General features: G+C 38.7%; 1 protein-coding gene across 4 annotated transcripts in view; it reads left to right on the forward strand.

Annotated features, from left to right (window-relative positions):
* Positions 1 to 20,349, forward strand: part of ADCY7 (adenylate cyclase 7) — a 331,521-nt gene that overhangs the window by 165,338 nt on the left and 145,834 nt on the right. For all 4 annotated transcript variants that reach the window (XM_029608517.1, XM_029608514.1, XM_029608515.1 and 1 more), the window contains 2 exons: positions 3,288 to 3,452; positions 19,524 to 19,673. In XM_029608517.1, coding sequence (XP_029464377.1) covers positions 3,288 to 3,452; positions 19,524 to 19,673 — 315 coding nt within the window. The remainder of the gene's footprint in view (positions 1 to 3,287; positions 3,453 to 19,523; positions 19,674 to 20,349) is intronic.

Below are 20,349 nucleotides of genomic sequence, written 5' to 3' on the forward strand. Positions count from 1 at the left end.
GAGAGTGCTACCCTGGATGTTCTGGATTTCAACTTTCTACCAAAGAGCCTTAATTTGACTTCCAGAATCTCCTTCCCACATTTTACAATGATGTCTGTACTTGCATGTACCACAACAGTCTGCCCCTCCCCAGTACTCTAAAAATCTTATCTAGGTAGTGCATAAAATCCGCTACCTTTGCAGGCCTGGGAATTTCAATGTTTGAATAAAATATAAATCAGTGGAAAAATGACTCTCCAAAGCTTTTTCTCCTATGTGTTATATCAGTCTTTTTTTTTGTTGTTATAGCATTGAAATTCCCAGGCAAAAGAAAATAAAAACTGAAAACAAAGGTCCCTAAATTTAACAGCCATCCTAAACCTTCTCTCCTGAGCACAAGGCTCAGGGGGAGATGTCCTTAGAGCAAGAGGATAAGGCATCACTTGGAGAGCAGGTCCTAGCTACAGGATCAGTTGCTGCCACCGAGGTTTACCAGGAGGTGATACTGCTTCTTCAAAGCATCACAAGGTCAGGCTGGGTTGAAATGGCTCTGCTATGTCCCTGAAGCTCTCCTCTATATGTCCCTGTCTGCCTCAGCTCCTCCAAGTCTGCCACTCCAGCCTCCAGAGATCGGGCACATTTTCTGAGAGCCAGGAGCTCTTTGTACTGGGTGCACACATATACAACCTCTCACCAACTGGTGGATACATGTGGCACTCTGTGTGCCAAAAAACAAAACAAAACTGGAAAAGTCCCCATCTCACTATTGGACTGCTGTCTTCATCTTAATATTATTGAATTCTTAGTTAATTTAGGTTGCTATGGGAATAGGAATGAATAAATCAAGTCCTTTGTATGGTGTATTTAATGTTAATTTGGCAATGACCTGCAAGGGGACAATTAGCCAACTGATAATGGCTGGGTTGCTCCTTTGTTTTAGATAAATCCCTGATTGATTTTTGATGTGAAAATGTCTCTTGTCCTCTTGTATGGGATAAGAGCCTATAAATCAAAGAATGAGCCTAGAGATGGGTGGGAGGAAAGAAAGATATTAAATATTATTTCTCTACTACCACTATGTCAACTCCTATCAAGCCTAGGATTAACTTTCTATATGTATGCTGATGACATACAACTCCTCATCCCAATCTCTACCACAATTGAAGATGCACTGATACTAGCAGCAACCACCTAAAATTATGTCTGAACATGAGCAAGACCGAATGCATTATAATAGAAAGAAAAGACGCAGGATCAAAGACCGCACCTTCTATTCAAATAGATGACATCTCCATACAACTCAAAGAAAATGTAAAAGACCTGGGGATTTGGATTGACAATGAACTAAACTACAAAAAGCACATCACCACAAAAACTAAAGAAGGATTCCATAAACTACAAATACTTAAACATCTAAAACCAATGCTACACCACCAAGAATTCAGGACAGTCCTACAATCTCTGATATTCTCCAGCCTTGACTACTGCAACTCACTCCTGATAGGTCTGCCTAAAGTAGCCTTAAAACCTCTACAACTACTACAGAATGCGGCAGCTAGAGTACTAACGGGCAAAAAAAAATCAGACCACATCATCCCTGTACTCAAGAGCCTACACTGGCTTCCGGTCAAAAAAAGAATTGAATTCAAGATTTTAACAATTCTTCATAATGCAATATACAAGGCAGAGAACACAGCCCTTGACAATATCATACATATACACAGAGCACAACGTACGACCAGAACAGCTAGTAAATTAAATCTTGTAATACCATCACTCCCATTAGCTAAGTTATCCACAACAAGAAACAGAGCCATATCTATCGCCGGTCCAAATTTATGGAACTCACTACCAGAAAACCTGAGCTCACAAAGTAATATTAAATCATTTAAAAAAGAGCTCAAAACATGGATATTCAGTCAAACATTCAAGACTGCATCGGCTAAGTTCACAGAACATATCGAAAATATATATCACTGATACCCAAACCTTACCTCTATTAGTTTACAATCTCAACCCTAAAACTATGACGCCAAACATTTTAAACAAGTCCATTTGATAAACTTGACTTTCCCATAGTTACCTGTCCCTGTTACATGGTTGACCCAATTAACATACTCTGTTGAAATGTTACGATTAATTGTAATAAGTTTTTTGTATGACTCATTTTACAGTTAAACACTTACTGTTAAATGTAATTGGTTGTTGTATATGTAAACCGGGGTGAAGGCATCTAGCCATACCTCGGTATAAAAAAAACCATTAAATAGGTAAAAATCTTTTATTTATTTTATCTTATCCCAGCAGCTACTATTTTTTTTTTTCAAGGTGCATGCACATACACTCTCTCTCTCTCTCTCTCTCACACTCACTCACTCACTCAAGATTAATTCACCCCACAAATTCACTTCTCCCCAGACTAAGCCCCAAAATTACCCAACAATCTATACTTGGCCGATCCTCTTTAGCCACCAGCAAAATCTTCTTTTCCTCTCAATGCTCCTGAAATAAAACATAATTAGAAAGTGCTCACAAAGGACAAAAATTATAAAGAGGATGAAAACCGCTCACTTTTATTAAAAATAAAATAAAAAAAGGTTAAGTAGGTTAGAACAATTTAACGTGGTGAAAAGTGACTGAGAGGGGATATGACAGAAATTTATAAAATCATGAGTGGGGTGGAACAGGTAAACTAATTACCCTTTCAAATAGTACTAGAACAGGGGACACACCATGAAACAGCAGATTTGAAACAAACTGGATGAAGCACTTTTTCATTTAACCTACAATCAGTTTGAGAATTTGTTGCTGGAGAATGTGGCCAGGGCATCTAGCCATAGCTGGGTTCAAAAGGGGTTTGGATACGTCCCTTTTGTCCTAATTTTTGCACTTCCTTTAAGCTCATTATGTTAATTAAGGCAATTCAGTGCAGGCTCTGGAGAAGCTTCAGGTTTTGGATTATTTATAGGCTATGAAAAAATTTTTTTTATTGGCCCAACACAAAAATTGATGTGGTAGCCCTTGGAGCTTTCAAGAAAGACAGCATAGGTCTCTCCTCCCTTATGGATAAAGGGCCTTGCTGTTGACCGCTCATGTGCTTCATCATCTTTGGATTGACCTAACACAGGAATCATAACCTACAAAAAAAAAATCCATTTAGAAAAAACGTTGAGCTTATGCACTTGAATTATAATGCAACATAAGCCCATTCAGCCTGAAGAAAATTTCAAATAATAAAGTCATCTTTTTTTCTGTTTTCCTTTTCTTCAGAGAATCCAAGTAATACAGACTTATGTTTTTTCCCCAAGGTGCCATTCTTTCTGTTCATAATCTTCACGGTTTATACCATGTTACCCTTTGGGATGCGGGACGCCATCGTGGTCAGCATCATTACAGCGGTCTCCCATATTTTAGTCGTTAGCATTGCTGTCACAGACTTCTTCAAAAAACCAGAGGAAAGCGTTACCTTTCAGGTAAGAGAGAACCGTTTATGTTCCCATCTCTGATAATATCTATTCTCCCGCTTTGTTCTGTTTTCACCACTGGCAGGCCCTTTGGCGAATGGAAATAGCCTCGTATCACTTATGGGCAGGTATATGCCGCTTTGTAGCCTTTTGGGAATAGTTGGTGGTTGACTACGAAAATAAGTAAATAAAAGCATGCATTATACTTTTTAGGTTGCTACTTGTTCTAAAAATGGTTTCTGCTGTGATGCATGGTTCACCAGTGCTGTATTGTAATACAAAAGAGAAAAGTAGTAGCAAATTGTCTAATGGGGCAGCATGGTGAGATCAATCTCCCTTCTTTAACTGTAGATGAAGAAATGCACTAAACAATTCTATAAAATGTAGGTGTGGTGTGGCTGTCATGTCTTTTCCCACAATGTCCCTTACTTTTCCATGACCAAGCATATGTACATCTTTTTTTTTCTTCCTGTTTTCAGCTTTGTTTCTTGCCATACCTGCAGCTTATTTTTACTGAGTTCAGAAAACACACACAGGTGTGGGGAGTAGGGGGTGCAGGGGGGCAGGGGGGAGGGAGAGAAGTCTGACTGGATCTGTTAGTGTGTTTGGCCAATGGGATACCAAAATATTACGAGGAGCGATCCTAAGACCCTTTTTCGACATTCTTTCTTGCTTCAATGCCATATAAGATTCCCTGAATGCTGTGAGCTTGTTTATTAAAAGGTTTTGTTTGCTCATGGGAAACTACTTTCTTTGTAAATCAGGCCCGTAACCAATATTCAATAGTGCTTAAAAAAAAAAAAAAAAAAAGCCAGATGGTGCATAATCACTGTTTTTCATACTTAACTCCTTTCATCAGCTTTATTGAAATGTCGCTGCTGTTTCAAATCATCCTTTCACACACAAAACAAACCTTTTGTAAACTCATGAAGGCAATCTCCATGATTCACAGTTGAAATATTTTTCCATGTGCGTGTCATGTCTAGGTCAGTGAGGTAACATACTGTGAGCTTATTACCTTTCAGACAAAATACATGTGTTAGAGTGAGGTCATTGTTTATAGTATTGGATTTACACTTATTCCACTGCTAATTGCAAATCCATTTCAAGTACACTAAGCAGTCCCCCTACACTGAAACCTAGGGCAATGTGAATTCCCTTGTTTTACCTGTAAATACATTCGCTGTGTAGCTATTTTATCTTCTTAAATTGCTAGCTTGCATTTCATTATTGATTTGTAAGTAAATGAAAAACATTGGGCTGTAAAATCCCTTGTTTGGAAGGGAAGGGGAAGGGATATAAACAGGAAGCATGTCCCTTTTTGGCTTAGATTATTGGCCAGTGTAGAATGGGCTATGTCAGTGGGCATTTTCCTGCCAGTGCAGTTGCTACAACATGTCATTCTGATTCATTCCCCATGATGCTCAAAACAAATCGTATAAAAAAAATTAATAAAAGCTTACAAGTTATCAGCAGTCATCTCTGTCTAAAACATCTTCCCTGCCATAGGCAATATTGTTGACGTGAACATTTCCTGATTATGAATTATGCACATTGGGGTAATTTAAAACAAAACACGTGCGTGCGGTTCCCGGTGCGTGTACATGGATGCAGCTGTTTTATAACTTGCCCGCGTCGGCATGCGCACGTTATAAAATCCAGGTCCCTCGTGCACATGTGTGCCGGATTGTAATATTCGGGTGGGTGGGTGGTCTCTTCTGCGCGTGGGGAGGGCTTTTTTAAGTTGTGCACAGCAACACGATCTGCCTCTTCCCCAGTCCACTCCAGTAAAGGAGCGGACTGGGAGGGAACTTCCCTACACCCCTACCTGGCCTCCTTACCTTTTCCCCTCTTCTCCTGATCCCTAAACCCTCCCTTTTCTAATTTTTTTTTTTTTTTACTTATGTGCTGTAAGGAGCAGACTTAAGTTCCACATGCTGGCTGGCTGCCGGCGTGCGCTTCCCTGGGGCAAGGCCTAATGGCTGCTGTCCTGGCTGATCCTCACCTCGCTTCTCCCAGCCCAGACCATGCCCCTCCCTGCCTACCCCTTTCAACTAGCCCAGCTCTTCGGCGCATACCGGGGGTAACGTGCGTGGCCGGGCCCTTTCTAAAATGGGCTTGGCGCACGCAAGTCCCGGCCACGCGCGTAACCCCCGGTTCTCTAACACGTGCCTGGCTTAAATTTTAAAAGCTAGGCATGTGTTAGAGAACCGGGGGTTATGCGCGTGCACATGTGTGCCGGATTGTAATATCCGGGCGGGTGGGTGGTCTCTTCTGCGCACGGGGAGGGCTTTTTAAAATTGTGCACAGCAACGCGATCTGCCTTTTTCCCAGTCCACTCCAGTAAAGGAGCGGACTGGGAGGGAACTGCCTTTGGTTGTAGCCACTGCCCCCCTAACGTTTTCCATGGTTAGGTAGGTTAAGTAGCGGCAGTGTTGAGAAGAGAAGGGATTCTCGTGCACCCATACTTGCACAACTGGCTGGTTCGAGCCAGATCTCAGGAAGAGAGTTGCCTGGTGGTGCCTGCTATTCTCTTTCTAATGAACACATTTCTACATATCACCACGTCTGATCCCCCTTGTTCCTTCCTCTTCTCTCTCTTTCCACTAATTAAGAATAGGTAGATCATTAACATACATAACCCAAGCTCTTCCTTAAAAACATACCATCCCACCATAGTATATGACCTAAACTTTAATCCCCCATCTATATAACCACATGCTTTATTTCTTCTCAGAAGTGCCTTTGCTACTCTAGTTCAAAGCCTTTTATTCTTTTGTGTAATTTTTGATTGTTTACCTTGTTAATAGTGCAGGATATACATTTTTGATTTTTTTTTTTTTTTTAATGTTTGTTGGTCTTGACTTGATTGTAAGCTCCAAGTAGTAGGGAATGTCCATTATGGTTTGAATTTTCAAAACCATTTACGAGTATAAAAGAGAAATTATGCACGTAAATGTTTTGTACGCATAACATTGTGCACGTGAACCTGATTTTGCGCATACGTCATAGTTGCAAAGAGGATTTTGATAGATGGAATGTTAATTGAGTTTTAAGACTGGATCAAAATAGCAAGATAAAATCTTTAACCTTTGTATTACTAGTTTACATTCTGATATATTAATTTAGTATTTTAATAAAATTACCATTGTACATGTAGCAGTACTTGTTTTTACACTGTGCCATCAGTGTGCACAGTATTGTACACTTTAAATACACTTGAGTGTAGTTTCCATCCCACAAACAATTTATATTCTTGAGCTTGTGCTCCATGAGTGGCCTAGTGGAAGGGACTGAATGTGGGTTTCCAGGTTTGCATGGTTTTTTGCATTATCAGCTAAAAATTGTTTCTAAAGTAGAATTCAAACCTCTGCCCTTACAGGATACTTTGATTTGAATGCAGTGCGTTAGCTCATTCAGCTATTTTAACACAAGATTCACGGGAACGAAGTGCACTAAAAGCAGCATTTTAACATAGTATATGATATATACCGAGAGTCCATTGAGGTATATATAAACAATAATTTTACAGACACTGTGAATATGCAGTCATCTGGATCCTTATTACCAGCTTATTTACCATCCCATTGTTGCTTAATAGTATGTTCTCATTCTTTCTTATCCACTGTATTTAACCCACTAAAGACTATTGAGAAGATATCACTTCTTGGTTGTTAAAGGTGCTTTGGTTACATAAGCTCTTTTTGTTGTTGAACTAGTTACGATACTTAGAGGCTAACTGTATTAATGTGCGCTGACACTTTCGTAAGCACTTTTCATGTGTTAGCTTGCAATTTAATGCAAAAACCTATGCTAATGAGATGCAAAACTGCTAGTTGTGTATAGAAAAATGATATGCTTTACTGTGAGCAAATGTATTGATTTATCTATTTAAAAAATGTATTTAAAATATTTATAGACCGCTTATCTGCCATTCTAGGCAGTTTACAATAAAATATAATCTCATAAAATATAAATAAACCCCAAAATAAATCTAAACTTTAAATTTTTAAAAACATACATAAAACATAGATTTACATAGATTTCATTAAAAAAAAAAATCTGCTTCACCTAACAACCCACATTCAGTGCCAGTCAAACAGCGAGATATATATTCTCTACATCAGTTTTTCAAATGTCTTGGAAAATAAATATACCTTTATCAGTTTCTGAAACTTACAAACTAAAACCTCAGTTTTAAACGCTTCTGGCAGAAACATTCCATAAATCTGGACCAGCAACACAGAACAGCTCTTCCCTTGATTCAGTTAAACAAATCAACCGACTCAATAGCACTTTTAGCAAATATCTACCAGAAAACTGTAAAACTCGTGCTGGTTGGTAAATCTTCAATACTGAGCTAAAACAATTTGCTGCTAGTCCATGTAATGTTTTAAAAATTAACATTAAAATTGTGTTTACTCTAAAACATACTGGAAGTCATTGTAATTAGATCAATGCAGGGGAAATATGATCATGAATACCAGCTCTTATAATACTGGCAGCAACATTCTGAACAATCTGTAATGCACACAAAGTAGAATATGGTAAACCCAGACACAATGAATTACAATAATCCGGAGAAGGAACAATCAAGGAATGCATTACTGTCCTCAGATCATCATACAATAACAATGGTTTTAGCTGACATAATATCTTCAACTTAGAAAATGAACTCTTAACAAAATTCCTTACACGAGGATGCATAAAAAGTGAGGTGTCTAGCAGGACTCCTAAATCTTGTACCTGACTTAGAATGGAACCTGAATATCATTAAAAGATATTTCAACAGGAGCATAATTTAAAGGAAACCGTACCAGATATAATATTTCTGTTTTTAAAGGTTCAGCCCTAATGTATGTTCAGTTAACTGATCACAGATCACTGTCATAGATTCAATAACCTTATTAAGAGCAACATCTGGGATTATAGATATAAAATAAAAATAATCAGCATATAGCCTGTAACACATACCCAGATTAGCTGACATAAAGGAAAAACATAGATGTTAAAGAGGATTCGCAGAGCGTGCTCTGAGGCACCTCAGTTTCATTTGGGCCAATTGTTGATCCCTCCACAAATGCACGTACTCCATAGCAGAATTAAACTTGACATGGTGCCGGACCTGGGCACATCCCCAGATGCGTAAGTGTTGTTTACATGATTATATTTGTTTAAAAATACTTAATATTCCGCATGTTCCAAATTTTAAAATTTGTCGGGGGAGGACATCTCTTGGCTCTGCCCCAGAATGCCCCAGGCCCTGCTCAGGCCACTCCACCTTTTTGAAATCAAGTGAGATGTGCGCGCTGCGGGAGAAGCGCGCACATCTGGGCAGCTGTTAATATTTACTGGGCGCGAGCAAGACCAACTTGTACGCGCAATCCCTTAATCGATGCTCATGCCAAACCTTTAAAACCTTCCTTTAAGAGTATCTAAATACAATCTTAAATCCGTCAAATTTGTTTTTTTTTTTTAATTTTTTTATCTATGTTCACAATGAGCTTCTCATTAGAAAAACCAATGAGCTTTTGAAGATCTCACTTTAGCACATTTTTAATGGGCACTGTTTTGTCTAAAACCTCCTTCAAAATAGAATGCCAGCCCAGGACCGTAGCATCCAACTCACTATTCATAAGATTATTCAACTTTGGAAGAGATAGAACACACAATTGATCAGCCTCAAACTAATTAATATGCCATTTAACAGTTGGAGGTAATACAGCTTTAACTGTGTGAAAGAGGATTTGAAACTTCCCTCGTAATAAAAAAAAAAAAAAAAAAATCCAGCTATGGAATCTCCAACACAGGATAGCCATTACTTGACCACAAAGGCCCATCCTTTTCATAAAAATATATGAGCTAATAGATGTCCAAGTCTGTCAATTGCTGAATCACCCTGTACCCACCCTAAAGCACTCATCACATTTAGAAACAACTCGCATCTTCCTGACAGAGGACGCATATTCTGTGTGTAAATTAATCACCCACTGCCATGAAATTATTTTGATCCACTTCATGATATTAAAACGTCAGTTATAAATGGCTATAATATAAACAAATGCCCCAAGTCTTAGTAGCAACTTCTAAAACTTCCAAAGACAAAATTTGTTGTAGATATAGATGCATTACAGCTCTAACACCAGTAAATTAATGAAAAACTCATATGTTATTAGCATGGGTTATTAATGCAAGTTAGTTAATGTGCATGAAGGGATATTGTGTGCAGTGGCCTCAGCACAGAATTTGCAGGGCTGTGGAAAGAATGTGCACAGCGAATTCTGTGTGAGGGGAAATAAATATCTTTGTGGGCTAGGGAGGGTCAGTAAGTTTTGCTAAAAAAAAAAAAAAGTCAGAGATGCTAAATACAGGAACATGAAAACAAACCCACTGTCTTCAACTTGGGCTCTTTATGTAAGCATGTATGCACCAAAGAATCTCTGGATAATTTGACTACTGCTGAGTTTTGGGGTTTTTTTTTTTTTGCAAACAGTTTCAGAGACAGCACGTGCAGAAATACTCTACTGCTCCACTCTTGCCTTATAAAAAAAAAAAGCTTTCATAATGTTTGACTATGGAAAAATACTGCAGAACGTGTCAAGAGTGGTTACGTTCAAAGAAATGGCATAGGATTTGGGTTCTGTATATAATATTATAGTGGAAATTTTTTTATTTTTTTTTTAAGTAACTGAGTTGAGTCTGGAAACAGTCTGGATTCTTTACAGGTTGTGATATCTTTTTCTTGGAGCAGCATAAGAGTTATTCAGTGATGATGGCATAAGCATTTGAGATCATATAGGTCCTGTCTTGAGAGAAACCATTAGTTCCATCTTTTTTTTTTTTTGTCTTTCCAAACTTTCGGGCTTGAAGAAAATATTAAACACTTGTGTACAGAACAGATATTATGTTTAAAACTATACATGAGTATGCTTTATACATTGTTTTCCGGATCAATTATTACTATATGTGCTATACTGATGCCAATTCTTCTGTATGCATATAGGGGACTAATTAAATAATAATTTGTTTTTTTACTCATGGGATTTGCACCATGAATTGGAGCAAAACTGCGCACACAGTTTTGTTTGGATTATTGCTGCAAGAAAAATTACTCATAGAGAATAATGTGCCCTGTTTTTCTGCGAGTACATTTTCTAGGCAGAATGCATGTTGCTGCCCCGATCAAATCCCACCCACGAGAAGGCCTCCAATCAATACAGGTAAAATTAGATGCATTGTAGAAAAATGCACATCATTTTACCCACATAGACTAGAGAATGGACAATTTTCAAGGAGCCCATTTTACCCTCAGAAATGGCTTTGAAAATTGCCCTCATACTGACTATTGCTGTAAGTAAATTCAAATGACCCAATTTTAGTGTATTACTGTATACAAAATATATACAGTAGCATAGTAAGTGATAGCAGAAAAAGACTATTCAGTGTGCTCAGTTGCAGTTCTTTCACTTTAGGTAGATTATCATATAAATTACCATATGTATATCAGCTCCCCACCCCTTGTGTTATACCTGAACGTTCAAACCCTTTTCTTACCACTGCCCTTCATATCATAAGAGCATAAATTGATAAACTAGATCAGAGGGTCCATCAAGCCCAGCATCCTGTTTCTGGCAGTGGCCAATTCAGGTTGCAAGTACCGAAACATTAAATAGATCCCATGCTACTAATGACCTTAATAGCAGTGGCTATTCCCTAAGTCACCTTGATTAATAGCAGTTATGGACTTCTCCTCCAGGAATTTATCCAAACTTTTTTTTAAACCCAGCTACACTAACTGCAATAACCACATCCTCCAGCAATGAATTTCAGAGCTTAACTGTGCGGTGAGTGAAAAAAAAGTTGCCCACTTGGTTTTAAATGTGCTACTTGCTAACTTCATGGACTGCCCCCCCCCCAAGTCCTTGTACTATCTGAAAGAGTAAATAACCGATTAACATTTACCCCTTCTAGTCCTCTCATGATTTTATAGATCTGTATCATATCCCCCCCTCAGCTGTCTCTTCTTCAAGCTGAACATCCATAACCTAAGAACATAAGAAATTGCCATGCTGGGTCAAACCAAGGGTCCATCAAGGCCAGCATCCTGTTTCCAACAGAGGCCAAACCAGGTCATAAGAACCTGGCACGTACCCAAACACCAAGAAGATCCCATGCTACTGATGCAATTAATAGCAGTGGCTATTACCTAAGTAAACTTGATTAATAGCAGTTAATGGGCTTCTCCTGCAAGAACTTATCCAAATCTTTTTTGAACCCGGCTACACTAACTGCACTAACCACATCCTCTGGCAACAAATTCCAGAGCTTAATTGTGTGGTGAGTGAAAAAGAATTTTCTCCTATTAGTCTTAAATGTGCTACTTGCTAATTTCATGAAATGCCCCCTAGTCTTTCTATTATTCGAAAGAGTAAATAACTGATTCACATCTACCCGTTCTAGACCTCTCATGATTTTAAACACCTCTATCATATCCCCCCTCAGCCATCTCTTCTCCAAGCTGAACAGCCCTAACCTCTTCAGCCTTTCCTCATAGGGGAGCTGTTCCATCCCCTTTATCATTTTGGTTGCCCTTCTCTGTGCTTTCTCCATCACAACTATCTTTTTTGCGATGCGGCAACCAGAATTGTACACAGTATTCAAGGTGTGGTCTCACCATGGAGCGATACAGAGGCATTATGATGATTTCCGTTTTATTAACCAGTCCCTTCCTAATAATTCCTAACATTCTGTGCTTTTTTCACTGCCGCAGCGCACTGAGCTGACGATTTCAATGTATTAACCTAACATAAGAACATAACGTATCCAATCTTTTTCCTGGGTGATAACTCCTAATATGGAACCTAACATCATGTAACTACAGTATGGGTTATTTTACACTATATACCATCACCATGTACTTGCCCACATTAAACTTTATTTGCCATTTTGATGCCTAATCTTCCAATCTCACAAGGTCCTTCTGCAATTTATTACAATGCGCATGTACTTTAACTACTCTGAATAATTTTGTGTCATCTGCAAATTTGACCACCTAACTCATCGTATCCCTTTCCAGATCATTTATTTATAAATATATTAAAAAGCATTGGTCCAAGTACAGATCCTTGTGCACTGCTACCTTTATCCACTGAGAAACCTGACCATTTAATCCTACTCTGCTTTTTGCCTTTTAACCAGTTTGTAATCCATGAAAGGACATTGCTTCCTATACTATGACTTTTTAGTTTTCTTGGAAGCCTCTTATGAGGGACTTTGTCAAATGCCTTCTGAAAATCCAAATACACTATATTTACTGGTTCGCCATATTTATTAACCCCTTCAAAAAACAAAATGTAGCAGATTTGTGAGGCAAGACTTCCTTTGGGTAAACTGTCTTTCTATATGTTCTGTGATTTTGTTCTTTAGAACAGTTTCCACTATTTTTTCCCGGCACTGAAGTCAGGCTCACTGGTCTATAGTTTTCTGGATTTACCCCTGGAGCCCTTTTTAAATATTGGGGCTACATTAGCCACCCTCCAGTCTTCAGGTACAATGGACGATTCTAATGATAGGTTTTAAATTTTTACTAATAGGTCTGAAATTTTATTTTTTTTCCAGAACCCTGGGGTGTATACCATCCGGTCCAGGTGATTTGTCAATCTGGCCCACTACATCTTCCAGGTTTATTGTGATTTGGTTGATTTGTTCCAGTTCATCACCCTTGCAAACTGTCTCTGGAACCAGTATCTCCCCATCATTCTCATTAGTAAACACAGAAGCAAAGAATTAATTTAGTCTTTCTGCGATGGCCTTATCTTACCTAAGCACCCCTTTAACCCCTTGATCATCTAATTGTCCATCTGACTCCCTTACAGATTTCCTGCTTCGGCTATATTTCAAAACATTTTTATTAATTTTTGCCTGTATGGCCAACTTCATTTCAAATTCTCTTACCCTGTCTTATAAATGTTTTACATTTAATTTACATCAAAAGAGGGGGGTATAACTGGTCAGAATTCATACACAATAGATTAATGAACCACATATGTAATCTAACTCATATTTATTTATTTATTTATTTAATTTAAAACTTTTCTATACCGCCGTATAGTAGAGCACCATCACAACGGTTTACAGTTAGGCAGAAATATGTGGTTTCAAATTTATCCAAAGGGTGCCATTATTATACGGTCACATAGTTTGATAATATACTCTAAATGGGAAAGGGTGTGATTACCATTTACTATTAACTGTCTTTATAATTTAATACTTAAATTGTGAGAAAATAACAAAAGTAAGCAATACTGCTTTTTCTTGGTGAATTCCTGCTTTGTGTATGTGTTATTCCGTTACCTCACTGTGAAATGCTTTTTTGAAGAGCCATGTTTTTAAGCCTTTTTTGAAGAGTTTTATTTCTTTCATTAGTCTTAATTCTAGTGGTAATGTGTTCCATAATAATGGGCCTGCCAAAGAGAGTGCTCTCTCTCTAACTTGGGTCAACTTTGCTGTTTTGACTGTGGGTATGGTTAGCAGAGCTTTATTGGCTGATCTGAGATTTCTTTGGGGGACGTGTAGTCGTAGTGCGGTGTTTAGCCAGTCCGAGTTTTTGTCGTTTATTAGTTTATGAACTGTGCATAGTGCTTTAAATTGAATTCTCTGTTCTATTGGGAGCCAGTGTAAATCTGCAAGTGTTTGGGTGATATGATCCCTTCTGCCTTTACCAGTAAGAATTCTGGCAGCCGAGTTCTGTAGTATTTGCAGTGGCCTGATAGTGGTGTATGGTAATCCTAGGAAAAGTGTGTTGCAGTAGTCCGTGCTGGCAAATATTAAAGCTTGTAGTACTGTACGAAAGTGTTCCTGATTTAATAAGGGTTTTAGTCTTCTAAGGATCATAAGTTTGGCGTAGCCTTCTCTCGTTTTTATTGATATGTGTTGCTTAAGGCTCAGTTCCGTGTCTACAATTACTCCTAGGTTTCTAGCTTTGTCAGTTATGTTTACTGATTTGTCATTTTTAAGTCAAATGGGATTTTGAATTCTTTCGATGTTTTTTCGTTCAAGATGTATAAATTCTGTTTTTTCAATGTTGATTACTAGTTCCATTTGGTTTAATAGTTGTTTAATTATGTCTAGGTATAGCATTGCAAAGTTTAGAGTTTTTTCAATTGATTCTTCAATTGGTAGAATTAATTGAATGTCATCAGCATATATGTAGTGTATGACACCTAGACCAGCCAGTAGGTGGCAGAGCGGGAGCATGTAAATGTTAAATAGAGTTGCTGAAAGTGCTGAGCCCTGGGGGACTCCTGTCTTTAGTGTGATTTTGTCTGATATTGAGTTTTTTATTTGTACCTGATAGGATCTATTATTAAGGTAGGAAATGAACCATTTAGTTGTTTTGTTTTGTAATCTAATTTCTTCCAGTCTTTTCAGTAGTATGTTGTGGTTTACTGTGTCAAATGCTGCGGATAGATCTAGTAGTATCATGATGTAGTGTTTTCCACTGTCGAATCCACGCAGTACGGTATCCGATAGAGAGATTAGTAATGTTTCGGTGCTATAGTGTTTCCTGAAGCCATGTTGTGATGGGAAGAGTATGTTATTGTTGTCTAGATGTTCTGCTAGTTGCTTTTGTACTGCTTTTTCTATTAATTTTGCAATCATGGGTAAGTTTGAAACCGGTCTATAGTTACTTAGGACGGTTGGGTCACTGTTTTTCTTTTTCAGAATCGGTTTTATTATTGCATTTTTCAGTGAATCTGGCATAACCCCTTCACTGAGCGATAGGTTAATTATTTTGGTTAGTGTGTATTAGGTTATATCAGCTAGTTTTTTTATATCTAAAACTAAAGAACTAAAACTAAACTAAAAAAAAACCAAATTATTGATTTAAATAAAGTAAATTGGACCTGTTCACAGAGGTATGAGTTGGACTGATTGCCAAACTCATCGAGTTATAGGTCCTACAAATGAATATGTGTTAGATTACATATGTGGTTCATGATTCTATTGTGTATGAATTCTGACCAGTTATACCCCCCCTCCTTTGATGTGTGTTTACAGTTCATGAGGGTTCTGGAATACATTCAGTTTTTGGGGCTGATTTTGTGTGATTTACATTTAATTTAACCATTCTTATGCTTTTTCCTATTTCTTCCGATGGATCTTTCTTTCAATTTTTGAAGGAAGTTTTTTGGCTAAAATCTTTCACCTTGCCTTTTATCCATACTGGTAATCATTTTGCCTTCCTTCCGCATCTGGACTGCACTTCTAAGATGGTATTTTTAAACAATGTCCATGCCTGTTGTACGTTCTTAACCTTTGCAGCTGCACCTTTGTTTTTTCTAAATATTTTCCTCATTTTATCAAAGTTTCCCTTTTGAAAGTTTAGTGATAGAGCTGTAGATTTACATATTGTCCCCTTTCCAGTCATTAGTTCAAATTTGATCTTGTTATGATCACTTTTGCCAAGTGGCCCCACCATGATTATTTGTCTCACCAAATCCTTTGTTAGATGTAAAATAGCTCCCTCTCTCATTGGTTCCTGAATCAAATGCTCCATGAAGCAGTCATTTATTCCATCCAGGAACTTTATATCTCTAACATGTCCTGATGTTACATTTACCCATATTGGGGTAATTGAAATCTTTTATTACTGCCCTGCCAAATTGGTTAGCTTCCCTGATTTCTCTTAGCATTTCATTATCTGTCTCGTTATTTTGTCCAGGTGGACGGTAGTATACTCCTATCACTATACTCTTACCCAACACACATGGGATTTCTACCCATAAAGATTCTACTGTGCATTTAGTTTCTTGTATGATCATTATCCTATTAGACTCCATGTCCTCCCAGACATAAAGTGCCACACCCCACCAAGTTGATCCTCCCTATCATTGCGATATAGTTTGTACCCCGATATAGCACTGTCCTATTGGTTATCCTCCCTCCAGCAGGTCTCTGAGATGCCAGTTATGTCTGTCTCATCAATCGCTGCTATACACTAACTCTCCCATCTTACTTCTTAGATTTCTGGCATTGGCATATAGACATTCAAAGTGAGTATTTTGTTTGTATTAACAGCCTGCTTTTCAGTTCTTAGGGATAATTTGGAATCATTTAGCTCAGGTGATTCTTTACTTATAGACACATGGACTACTTTTTTCTTTTTTCTTATTGGAACTTCTCTGTTGGGATGCCCTGACTCTGTTTCAATAGTATCCTTCACGGATACCTCCCTCCGACCCATGCACTGCTGAGTGACTGCTCTCTCCCTTGTTCTAGTTTAGAAGCTGCTTTATCTCCTTTTTAAAGGTTTACATTGGCAGCCTGGTTCCACCCTTTAAGATGAAGCCTGTTCTTTTGGAAAAGACTCCCCCTTGCCCAAAAGCTTGCCCAGTGCCTTACAAAACGGAATCCCTATTCCCTGCACTATCGTCTCATCCATGCATTGAGACTCCGGAGCTCTGCCTGCCTCTGGTGACCTGCGCGTGGAACAGGGAGCATTTCAGAGGATGCTACCCTGGAGGCTCTAGATTTCAGCTTTCTACCTAAAAACCTAAATTTGGCTTCCAGAATCTCCTTCCCATATTTTCCTGTCATTGTTGCCCAATGTGCCACAACAGCTGGCTCCTCCCCAGCATTGTCTAAAATCCTATCTAGGTGACAGATAAGGTCTGCCACCTTTGCACCAGGCAGGCAGGTTAGCATGCGATCCTCACGTCTACCAGCCACATTCCTAATAATCGAATCACCAACTATGATGGCCGACCTAACTCTTCCCTCTTTGGCAGTAGCCCTGAGAGACTCGTCCTCAGTGTGAGAAGGCAGTGCATCACCTGGATATTTACCAAGCAGGCCCAGAATCTGTTATAAAGTACTGGCATCTATCACCTCCACTGGTAGGCCATGTCAGGGCCTGTCCTTGTCCTTTGATTCTTATAAGACCAATACTGATTTGAACTCCCAGGTCCTCTGTCTTATCATTTTTAAATAATCCACACAGCTAACAAAACTAGCAAAGTTATTATCCAAAACATCTGGCCTTCCCATGCTCATTGAAGTTTGGCTTTTACCTACAGTCATTCCATGCAAGCTGCCTCTGTGCTACCTTGGAAGCATGATGCCACTGCTGTTAGGGTCATAATAACCTCTTCATGCAAAATACTTCTGGCTACCCCCATGATCTGTGGTTCCACTAAATTAGGGTTTCCTAGCCTTTTCAAGCCCAAGGTACACCTATATTAACAAAAATGTGTGGCACACCAACCTCCACAAAGCAGGCAATGCAAACTTGGAGAAGACTAGTATGGTCAAAGGAAGATCTAGTGAAGCACTAAAAACTCCACCAGCCTCTCTTTCAAATTCTAAAAACAAAGACAGAGAGAGGCAGAGACACACATGAATTTGTTACAATAGGCAGTTCCTTCTATATTCCAGTATAGGAAAAGCGAGAAATTGGTATAATGCAGGCATCCGTCTGTTATTTGTTGGCTGCTGCGTGTGGTTGCCAGAGCTCTTCTGTCGTTGCTGCTGTTTCTAACATCCTGAATGAGCCCTACGTAGTGCCCAGTGCATACTCTTCCTGACTCACTTAGCCTAGAAATAATACAGAGTCTGGAGGGACTCAAGAGGAAGCTTAGGTGAGGAAGATGAGGAGATTCTGTGCAAATGTGAGCATGCCAAACAAATGGGGCCTGGTTATTTATGCAGTGAATATTGCCCATTAATTACCACATTCGGGTTTGTGCTTTAGCTAGGAGGAATAGGCATGCATGCCTAGTACACATGTTCTCAGAAAGGAGGTCCTACATATTTAAGAGCCTCCGCTGGTGATTCTTCTTACTGTGAGGTGCTTAGAGCAGAGCCCGGGTTCTGGTGAGGGTCTGAGCAGCGGGCAGTGGTGATTTTTCCATGGCACATCTGATCAGGTTTGAAGGCACACCGGTTGCGAAGCACTGCACAAGATCATACTTCTGCTGTCCCTTCACTTTTAGAATTAAAGATCCTCTTTGTTTATCCCATAACTCTTTGAAGTCTGTTACCATTTTAGCTTCCACCACCCGTTCAGGCTCGTATTGAAACCTGAGATCATTTCTGCTCACACTGTAATCTGCGTAATGTTTTATTGGCCTACGTTTCAAAGGAAAAGAAGGCTTATGAGATTGCTGTGTGTGTGTCCCCATCCCCTAATAACTTTGTTTGGTATCCTATCCAGAGCAAGTTTTCAGGACATGTGAGGTGAGACATGAAGATTCTGATGGAGTGTTTTATTTTATTTTATTTTTTTTAACAATGTGCACACACATGCATGCACTGGAAAATAGGCTATAGTTCTGGGTGGAACTTCTTGTTACAATAGTGAAAGATGTTTCTAAGAATCTCATTTCCTAATCTACAGCAGTAGTGTTCAGTGAGGTCAGGAATTAAAAGTATTTCCATGTTATATCCATTCCTTTCTTGAGTTATTACACCCTGGAAGCAAACATTTGCATACTTAGTGGTGCACTGCTAATAGGGCTTATTCTTTTCAAATTCATTCATATGAGCCCTGCAGGGTTGGGAAGGGCAGCCAGGAGCTATCAACTTGGCAAAAGAAAAAAACAAACAAACACCCCCCCCCCCCCCCACAAAGGAAGTATTTTAAAAAAAACAAAACTGTTTTCCCCCTTACATGTTGCATAGCACTTTTAAAGTATCACTCTACGCCTGCAGGAGAGCAAAAAATTTTCTAGTTGGCTAAATTTATAAAAGCAAATTACGTAAAATGAAATAAAAACCTGCCCCAGTCCCCCACTGAGAGTGGCTGAATAAGAGAAAGTATTTACCAGTTTCATATTATCTTTTCTCCTTCACCTCTCAAACGATTGGATCTCAAAGGCTATAAAACAGAATCTTCTAGGCTAAAAGTTCTATCTTCGATTCTTAAGACAGCACCAGAAAAAGTCTGTCAAAGTCATAAATGTGAAACTTATGGTTTCTTTACTTCCCTGTTGTGGTCCTGTATTGCAGATGAAAAAATGTTTCCACTCACTATGGAAAAACCATTAAAGTTCTCTTTTTTTTGTTTTTTCTTTCTTTCAGTTACTTGCCAATGCTGTCATTTTTCTTTGTGGTAACTTAGTTGGTGCATTCCTCAAGCACCAAATGCTGGATGCTTCTCGAGATTTATATAAATATACTTTAAAGTGCATAAAAATACGAATGAAGCTGGAGATTGAAAAGAGGCAGCAAGTAAGTATGAGAATCTATATATTTATCTGGTGTGCATCTCTATATTTTCCTCTGACTAAGGTTAAGGGATGTAAAACAGATCTGCTTTTTCTTTCTGCGACAAAAAGGTTAAATGCATTAATAGTAAAAGGATAACAAGATGACAGATCAGAGAGGTAAACAAGAGGCCAATGGCAACTTTGAAAGAACTACGGACTTCTATGGCCAAGACTGGTCAAAGATTGCATGTGACAATATCCCAAGTGTTCCACTAATCTGACCTTTATGGTAGGGTGTCTAGAAGGAAGCTATTACTGAAGAAAGTCCACCTTGAATCCCAACTGAAATATGCAAAAGAACACTTAGGAGATACTGTAGTCAAGTGGGAAAAAATTTTGAATTCAAACAAAAGTAAAATAGAACTTTGTCCTGAATGCAAGCATTACATTTGGTGCCAGCCCAACACAGCACATTGCCCAGAGAACACCTTCCTGTAGGTAATGTAGGACCACACATTACAGTAATTATTGACTGGAAATGGCAACTGTATAATGCACGATATTTATGAATTTCTTCGAGGACAAGCAAGATAGCAGTCCTCACACATGGGTGACATAATCGGATGGAGCCCTGATTCTAGAAATTTCAGACATGTCCTACTGAGCATGTGCAGCTGTAGTCATCACCCTGCCCCCTA

The sequence above is a fragment of the Rhinatrema bivittatum genome, chromosome 7, assembly GCF_901001135.1.
Source record: "Rhinatrema bivittatum chromosome 7, aRhiBiv1.1, whole genome shotgun sequence".
Classification (NCBI taxonomy): Eukaryota; Metazoa; Chordata; class Amphibia; order Gymnophiona; family Rhinatrematidae; genus Rhinatrema; species Rhinatrema bivittatum.